Source organism: Cetorhinus maximus, chromosome 5 (assembly GCF_964194155.1).
Source record: "Cetorhinus maximus chromosome 5, sCetMax3.hap1.1, whole genome shotgun sequence".
Taxonomy (NCBI): Eukaryota; Metazoa; Chordata; class Chondrichthyes; order Lamniformes; family Cetorhinidae; genus Cetorhinus; species Cetorhinus maximus.
In genome coordinates, this window is record NC_135883.1 from 160,062,477 (window position 1) to 160,072,199 (window position 9,723).

The window sequence follows — 9,723 nt, forward strand, 5'->3', positions numbered from 1 at the left end:
GCTCTTTCTGTCCATTATCCAATCCCCTATTCATGCTAATGGCTCACAACATCCAGGGAGTGACAATCGCCTTCGGATTTCCACTCCGTTACTTTTCACTCACCCAGGTGTGGGGGAGGGTCAGCATGTCGGGAAGGGTAGGGAGCAGTGAGGGGAGGCGGGGGATATTCACGGGGAAGTGGGAGTTCAGGTGATAGGTGGGACTATAGACGTGACTAGTGGGATAGTTGGGTCAGTGGGGGTTAGTCAGAGGGTCATTGAGGTAGTAAGTGGGGGGGGGGGGGTGGTTGGGGGATGGTCAGGGGTGGGATTGTTTTGGGATAGTCATGGATTGGAGGAGGGGCAGTGAGTCCAGTGTTCGAAGGGGTGGGGTGTGGGGGTTAGTCAGGGGGCTGTAGTGTAATAAGGGAGTGGGAGGGTCAGGGGATAATCGCGGGTTGGATGGTGAGTGGTCAGAGTGGTGGAAGGTCTTTCTGTCCTCGTTCTGTCTATTATCCAATCCCTCACTCATGCTAATGGCTCACAACCTCCTTGGAGTGGAGGAGGGCCGAGGCGGGCCAGACGGGTGGCGGGGGTCCAGTGGTCGGGGTGGTGGGGTAGTCAGGGAGTGGGGCTGAGTTTGTGGGGCTGTTGGGAAATCAGGAGGTGGGAGGGCCAGGGGTAGGTGGAGGGGGTGGGGAGTAGTCGAGGTGGAGGGAGGTATTTGTGGTATGGGAGGAGTGTCTGGGGTTTGGGTGGTGGGCTATCAGATGGGAGCTCGGGGAGTGGGAAGGTTAGTCAGTGGGTTGTGGACCAATCATGGGGTGAGCGGACCAGGGGGTAGTCTGGGGGGGGGTTGGGTTGTGGTGGGGGGTAGATGGGGCTTGGGGTGGTCGGAGATAGTCACGGTGTGGGGGAAGATCTGGAGTTTGGGTGGAAGGGTTGGGGTGCAGTAAGCGGCTTGGATGGAAATTGGGGCCTAGATAGGTGTGGAGGTAGTCGGAGGTTGGGAAATGTTTGGGGTGGGGTGGTTAGTCCGAGGGTGGTTATTGGAGGGGTGGGGGTAGTCGGGAAATGGTTGGGGTTGGGGTGGTTAGTCCAGGGGTGGTAATTGGATGGGTGGGGGCAATCAGGGGTGGGAGGTTTAGTCAGATGGGTGGGGGGGTTATTTGTGGTTAGTGGGTAGTTGGGGTTGGGGATAGGGGTAGTTGGGCAGTGGGGGGTGGTCAGGGTGGGGGTGGGGTTTGTTCCAATGGGGAGTTGGAGGTTCAATACCATAGGTAGCCAGGAGTTAGAAGTGGGTTTAATCTGTCTAACTTTTCCTGGGTAACTATTCTGCTAAGAGAGTCGGAACCATCCAAAGTCACTGATGTAAATCGGAGTATCGGATAGTTCCCAGTATAGGATAATTGCCCATCGGGAGTTTAAACATTCCTGGACAAATCCTGTGCAGTCCTTGCATGGGGACATCTGCGGTGTCCCCAGCACATCTTCAGGGGAACCTCCTGGGTAAAACTCCCCAGAGATCAGAAGTTCTGGGCCAATTTATATTACCCTAGCAAGGATGGAATGTAATTGTCACAGCCAAACCTGCTTTAAGGACACTGCTGTATTGATGTGACTTTCCAGGTATCTGTGGTGTGGGGGTATCGCCTAAAACAAGACTTGGCTTCTTACAGATGTAACATAGTGAACTTAAGTCTGTTATAAATTTCCGAAATTGGGTTAGATTCAGTGAATACAGGAGTGGGAGGAATGTTCCCGACTCTAGAGACCTTCTCATCGTCCCTCTAACCTCTCTACTACCACGCCAACCGCTCTCTTGACCCTCTGCTGGAGATGGAAACCCTGATATTATGACTACACAAACTGGCAGTGGAGACCAATCAGCCGACAGCAGCTCATGTATAAAATGTTAATAAGACCCAAGGACCAATTTCATGATTCAGGATGAGCGACCATAATAAGAATTCTTCATCAAGATGGAGAGTGACGTACTTGATTCAGAGTAGGGTCCTGAATCTTAATAAAGGAAATTACGATGGTATGAGGCGCCAGTTGACTATGATGGATTGGGAACGTTACTAAAAGGGATAACGGTGGATAGGCAATGGCAAACATTCAAAAGCACATGGGTGAACTGCAACAATTGTTTATTCCTGCCTGGCGCAAAAATAAAACGAGAAAGGTGGCCAACCCATGGCTTACAAGGGAATTTAGAGATAGATTTCCAGATTTCCACATCCGCAGTATTTTGCTTTTAAATTAGAGATAGTATTAGGTCCAAGGAAGAGCCATACAGATTGGCTAAAAAAAGCATCAGACCTGAGCATTCGGAGCAGTTTAGAATTCAGCAAAGGAGGACCAAGGGATTGATTAAAAAGGGGAAAATCGTAAACAGACTGTAAAAGTTTATTTAGGTATGTGAAGAGAAAAAGATTGGTGAAGACAAAAGTAGGTCCCTTACAGTCAGAAACAGGGGAATTCATAAAGGGGAACAAAGAAATGGCTGACCATATAATAGTTACTTTGGTTCTGTCTTCACAAAGGAGGACACAACTAACATATCAGAAATGTTGGGGAACACAGGGTTTAGTGAGGGGAGGAACTAAAATAAATCAGTATTATTAGGGAAATGGCATTGGGGAAATTGATGGGATTGAAGGCCGATAAACCCCCAGGGCCTGATAATCTACATCCCAGAGTACTTAAGGAAGTGGCCCTAGAAATAGTGGATGCATTGGTGGTCATCTTCCGAGATTCTATAGACTCTGGAACAGTTCCTACAGATTGGAGGGTAGCTAATGTAACCCCACTATTTAACAAGGGAGGTGGAAAGAAAACAGGTAATTATAGACCAGTCAGCCTGACGTTGGTAGTGGGGAAAATTCTAGAATCTATTATAAAAGATTTAATAGCTGAGCACTTGGAAAACAGTGGCAGAATCGTACAGTGTCACCATGGATTCACGAAAGGGAAATCATGCTTGACAAATCTACTGGAATTTTTTGAGGCTGTAACGAGTAGAGTTAATGAGGGGGAGCCAGTGGATGTGGTTTATTTGAACTTTCAGAAGGCGTGTAAAATTAAAGCGCATGGGATTGGGGGTAGTGTATTGAGATGGATAGAAAACTGGCTAACAGACAGGAAACAAAGAGTAGGAATAAACGGGTCTTTTTCCAAATGGCAGGCAATGATGAGTGGGGTACCGCAGGGATCAGTGCTGGGACCCCAGTTATTCACAATATATTAATGATTTAGATGAGGGAATTAAATGTAATATCTCCAAATTTGCAGATGACACAAAGCTGGGTGGGAGGGTGTGCTGTGAGGAGGATGCAGAGATGCTTCAGTGTGATTTGGACAAGCTGAGTGAGGGGGCAAATGCATGCCAGATGCAGTATAATGTGAATGAATGTGAGGTTATCCACTTTGGTAGCAAAAACAGGAAGGCAGATTATTATCTGAATGGCTATTAATTGAGAGAAGAGAATGTGCAACAAGACCTGGTTGTCCTCGTATACCAGTCGCTGAAGGTAATCATGCAGGTGCAGCAGGTGATAAAGAAGGCAAATGGTATGTTGGCCTTCATAGCGAGAGGATTCGAGTACAGGAGCAGGGGTGTCTTGCTGCAATTATACAGGGCATTGGTGAGACCACACCTGGAATATTGTGTGCAGTTTTGGTCTCCTTATCTGAGGAAGGATGTTCTTGCTATAGAGGGAGTGCAGCGAAGGTTTACCAGGTTGATTCCTGGGATGGTGGGACTGACATATGAGGAGGCATTGAGTCGATTAGGATTACATTCGCTGGAGTTCAGAAGAATGAGGGGGGATCTCATAGAAACCTATAAAATTCTAACAGGACTAGACAGGGTAGATGCAGGAAGGATGTTCCCGATGGTGGGGGAGTCCAGAACCAGGGGTCACAGTCTGAGGATATGGGGTAAACCATTTAGGACTGAGATGAGGAGAAATTTCTTCACCCAGAGAGTGGTGAGCCAGTGGAATTCGCTACCACAGAAAGTAATTGAGGCCAAAACATTGTATGTTTTCAAGAAGGAGTTAGATATAGCTCTTGGGGCGAAAGGGATCAAAGGATATGGGGAGAAAGTGGGAGCAGGCTATTCAGTTGGATGATCAGCCATGATCATAATGAATGGTGGAGCAGGCTCGAAGGGCCGATCAGCCTACTCCTGCTCCTAGTTTCTATGTTTCAGTCCATTCTCATGTTTCAGGGTTGGGGGATGCGCTGTCAATTCACCACAGTTTATGTACCCCAAAATTGGGCATTAAATAATTTCCCCACGTACAAACATGACAGAACGCAGTCAACTCTGAACAATACTTACCGTGTGCTGAATGACTTCTGCGGGCTCAATGCAGTCACTTTCATTACAGAAGTCGATCACCTCTTGGAGCTCATCCTGTGCAGCAAGTTGCTGCCAGAAGAGGACAGACACAGTTAGGAAGAGTCTCAGCATCCTGGTGTCTGCTCAGATCACAGGTGAACGCACTGAATGACTCTCAGCACCTTCAGGTGGATCTGCAGATTGAGCAGAGAGCTCAGGTCTTTTTACATTGTTTCATGAAGATGATTTTCAATTTTGTTTAGCTGCAGGTAGCAACAAATTGTGTTGAAGAAACGCAATAGCTGAATCATTATGGAAATGTTACTTGACATTAGAAACCATTAACTCTCAGAGTGCCGGTTCCCGGGAAGTCTGAACACTCGGGAAGCTATTTTACAATTGATTCCAGTTCACACACTCAGGATTGTCAACCCTCCCTGTTTGGGAGTCGCCTGGAATGGAAGATTGATCTGCCGGTCGCTGGTGTTAGTGACCCGGGAGAAAACAATTTCACATTCGGGTTTCATGTCTGCACAGTTTCATTTCTTGGGTTTCCTGCACCGGCAGAAAGTGGGAACCCAGTGGCCAGGCTGCACTCCAACCGCAGGACAGACCACCATTTCCTCACTGAGTAGTTTAAGACTGTGTGGGTCTCACTGCCCAATAACTTGAGCATTTCACATTGTTCCTGTTTGTTTCTTCCCCTCCTCTCCTGAGGTAACTGAGACTGGCTGAGGTACATAACCCTTGGTAACAACTCCCACTGAAGTCCAGTTCCTGACACTGCCTTGGGTTCGCTGATGATTACACGATGTTCAGCAACATTCGCCGCTCCTCAGATACTGAACCAGTCCATGTCCAAATGCAGCAAGACCTGGATAATGTCCAGGCTTGGGCTGACAAGTGGCAAGTAATATTTGTGCCACAGAAATGCCAGGCAATGATCATCTCCAACAGGAGAGAATCTAACCATTGCCCCTTGACGTTCAATGGCATTGTCATCACTGAATCCCCCACCAGCAACATCCTGACCAGAAACTGAATTGGACCAGCCATATAAATACTGTGGCTGCAAGAGCAGGTCAGAGATGTGAAATCCTGCGACAAACTACGCAGCTCCTGATTCCCCGAAGCCTATCCACCAGCTACAAGGCACAAGTCAGGAGTGTGATGGAATACTTCCCACTTGCCTGGGTGAGTGCAGCTCCCACAAGACTCAAGAAGCTTGACATTGTCCAGGACAAAGCAGCCCGCTTGATTGGCACCACATACACAAACATTCACTCCCTCCACCATCGGCGCACAGTAGTAGCAGTGTGTATCATCTACAAGATGCATTGCAGGAATTCAGCAAGGTTCCTTACACAGCACCTTCCAAACCCACATCCACTACCACCTAGAAGGACAAGGGCAGCAGACAGATGGGATCACCACCACCTGGAAGTTCCCCTCCAAGTCACTCACCATCCTGACTTGGAAATATATCACCATTCCTTCACTGTCGCTGGGTCAAAATCCTGGAACTCCTTTCCTAACAGCACTGTAGGTGTACCTACACCACACGGGCTGCACTGGTTCAAGTAGGCAGATCACCACCACCTTCTCAAGGGCAACTAGGGATGGGCAATAAATGCTGGCCTAGCCAACGAAGCCCACTTCCCTTAATGAATAATTTAAAAAAGCTTTCCTGGCGCTGCCTCTCACCGGGTTACTTTATCCCTGGCGCTGCCTCTCACCGGGTTACTTTATCCCTGGCACTGCCTCTCACTGGGTTACTTTATCCCTGGCACTGCCTCTCAGCAGGTTACTTTATCCCTGGCACTGCCTCTCACCAGGTTACTTTATCACTGGCGCTGCCTCTCACTGAGTTTCTGTTTCCTGGGCACTGATTCTCACTGGGGTGCAATTCCCCTGGCACTGACTGCCTGGGGTAAAAGGGAACCTGGAATGAGGGGGCACAGTGTAAAAATAAGAAGATGCCTAGGCATGTGCATCTTTTTAATGTTTTGAAGGCTTCCTACTGGGCAAAGAGGACAGGGATAGATAGTACAACCCCTCGAGACTGTCCCTCCATGCAGGCCCAACAGTCTATATGAGTGTCACTCCAGGATCCACTCAAACCCCTTGTCAACCTCTGGTGCAGGTATCCCTTCACCTTCCCCAATTCCACTCACTTTCGGACCTTTTCCCTGACCACATTCCCAATGCGATCCAGTCTCAGCTAGTAGCCTTTTAATGGTTCCAATATTATTAGCTCCCGTCAGGGTAAGCCTTCAACTTATTGTTTGCTTAAAGTCCCAACTAAAAGGGGTTCTATGAATTAAAGGAACATAATCTTAGACTGGGTCCCCAAATACAAGCCTTCTCCTCCAGGAGTTTCAAAGCCCACAAAATTATCTTAGGATGGGACATACATTGAGGCCTGTCTTAGCTGACCAACTTCTTTGAAAGTCAACAAATATCAGCTCTTAGACATCTTAATAAGACTTCAGGAGTAGCGTATTTATGCAGATTGCCGAGATAACACATTTTTAAGACTACACGTTTCACCTGCTTCAAAAACATACACATTTTATTAAAGCCCATTTTAGTTTGTAGCTTATACATGAAGTTATAAATGATAATTAAAGCTAAACAAAGCACATTAATAATAGTCTTAAACGCATGGAATTTATAAATCCAACTTACCTGCAAATATTGTTGGATAACGCAAACAGTAGCAATTAACAAAGATATTTACTCATGAATTCAAGATGGTGATATTGAATTTTGATATATCTCTGTCTCAACCCAGGGGAATTCTCAAAAGGTAAAACTGACGCTTTATGTTCCAAAGGTGACTGACTGACCTAATCCTCATGGTGTGAACTTTTAAATGCAGTGGGTGGAATCGTCTGTGCCCACTGGCGTCGGGCGTGTTCGGTGCTGTGAGCGGACAATATGGCAAGAAGGCCAAAAATGGGTTCCAGGGAGTTGTGAAACCAGTTTGCGATCGTCCACTCAGTCCATCGATGGCGGGCCGTATTTCCATCCATTGGACATGGGGAACCTCAATGTCGTACACCTACATATCATTGTAAGGCTCACCTGTCAGACTCATTCCTCCCCCGGCCGGATCGTCCGCCCACGCTGACGTGATGTGTTTCACAACAGCATATAAAAGGCGTGCACTTGACGGGCTGCACTTTGAGGCAAACTTGGAGGCAAGTGCACAGTAACATTGCAGAGCACTCACCAAGGACGCCTGTTAGACTTCAAGGCTCAGGCGTGTTTTTCAGGGGGTTTGGGGCAAAGGCTGCCCTGCAGTTGAAGGTAGCGCACAAGCCCGTGTGGGGTGGTGGGTGGGGGAGTGAGTAAGGGAAGCGGCCACGCATTAGGGACACCTTGTATAAAGTGACCCTTACTCTGCAGCTGAGACAGTTCTGGAGCAGCCACATTGATATGATTGGAGTTGGGCCTCGAGCTTATCTGCCCACTCAAGCAACACAGAGGCATTAAAGTGCCACCAAGTGCTCCAGAGTTTATTACCCCTCGGGCACAGAATGTAAACAAATTAGTGTTTTAGTGGACTGCAGAACTGTTGGATGATTGAGCACATTGTACAATCTCTTTGCTAAAGTTGGCCATGGATCAGTCACTGGTGAAGGCACTTGTAGCCCTTTGCAATGTCATCAACCCAGTTTGGACCAGTCTCCCCAATGCCATTTACAATCTGGTGCTGCAAACAGGAGAGGAGCTGGCTGAGGAGGAGATGGAGGAGCTGGAGGTCTCCTCCTACTCTGAGGATGTCGACCATGATGAGGGTGAGGAAGTCCTCAAAGGCGACCATGACGGGGATGAGGCCCTCACACTGGCCAAACGAGGCAGGCGTGCTCGGGAGGCCATCATTGCCTCTAGACTTGTCAAGGATGATGACAACATGCAGTGGAGAGACACCATAAGATCCTCAAATTATATCTATGAATTTTTGAATCCTGTCTGGCATATGGTAGCGCACATACCCTCTGTGATAATGCTCCTGTCATGGAGATGCAGGGGAGGCCCTAAAAGTCACTCGACTGCAGGAGGATGATGATGACATGCAGTGAGGACTCACCTAATATCTTTATGTAGCCTCTGAGAATGTCTGACTCCTGTCTGGCTAAGGGCAGCTCGCTTCCGCTCTGGGATCAGGGTCATGTCATAGAGACATAGCCCTGAAACTTAAGAAGCATCAGATCTTTTGGCCACCTTAAGCACCTGAGCCCTTCGGGTGCACAGCGTCACTGGTCACAGATGCTGAGGAGATGGGGGACAGCCCCACCTTAAAGGTTCTGAGAACAGAGAGAGAGAGTGATGGATCTCTGGGACGCCTGCCCATGACATTCTGGCACCAATAACAAGCACCATCTAGGTGCAGGCTTCAGTAATGTGTCCAGGGAGTGTGAGGCTGGACCATCACCTTGCTCTGAAGGCTGCACAGAGCACAGGCAAGAGGCCATAGACTGAGATACCTGCCTTTATCTTGTGCAGAAACGTTTCATATCTGAGTGTCATGAACAGTGCTCGTCAGACAAGGAGACAGAGGATTGGCATCCTCTGGAGGCTGAGACCTGGAGGGCCCCAGCCAGCTTTTGGGGTCCTGCTGTGTGGTGTTGGCACCACCATTGGCCTGTGCAGCTGGAGCTGCTCAGGCCACAAGAAGAGGGGATTCAGATGTGCCGGACACTCCCGGCGTCACCTGGATGGATGGCCTCAGGGTGTGCACCTGCTGATCCTCCCCCCTATGGATGCCCAAGGGCCCCTGCCTGACTCCATGAGGAGAAAGGGTAGACTTACCCTGGTGGAATGGGGGAGGTCATTCATCCTCTTGTGGCACAGGGTGGCAGTCCTCTTGTGCAGGGCATTGGAACTGACCACACTGCCACAGCCTGCCAAGCCGGATTGGTGATGTTGCTGCCCATCCTGCGGCCAGAGTGGGGTTAGAGGACATCATGGCAAGTCTCCACTACGTCCAAAAGATGCTCGAGAGACATGTCATTGAACTGGGAGGGCTGCAGTCTTTTTTCCATTCAGGACTATGTCTTCTGTGCAGCAGCCGTGGGCTGGAAGCACTGAGAGGTTTTGCTGCAGCTACACTTTAAATATGGTGCCCAGTGTGAAGCGGTGAGATGATGGTGTGGAGGGCAAATGAGAGCTCGCCTGGCATGGAAACACTGGCCTGAATTTTCCCGTCGGCGATTTGGGGGCGGGGCCTGCTCGCCGACAGGAAAATGATGTAGGATGACATCGCGAGGAACCCCCGACGTCATCCCGACCCCTTTAAATTTTTAGGAAGGTGGGCGGACAGCGAAATTGAGGCCATTGACAGGCTAATTAAGATAATTAAATACCTGCCTGTCCAAGCTAAAGGC

The 9,723-nt window shown here is 48.8% G+C and overlaps 1 protein-coding gene across 1 annotated transcript in view; it reads right to left on the minus strand.

The window, feature by feature from the left end:
- LOC144680393 (heme-binding protein 2-like) overlaps positions 1–4,511 on the minus strand; it is a 36,702-nt gene extending 32,191 nt beyond the window's left edge. The window contains exon 1 of the mRNA XM_078541362.1: positions 4,331–4,511. Within this exon, the coding sequence (XP_078397488.1) occupies positions 4,331–4,462 (132 nt within the window). The 5' untranslated portion in view covers positions 4,463–4,511. The remainder of the gene's footprint in view (positions 1–4,330) is intronic.
- Positions 4,512–9,723: the final 5,212 nt, after the last annotated feature.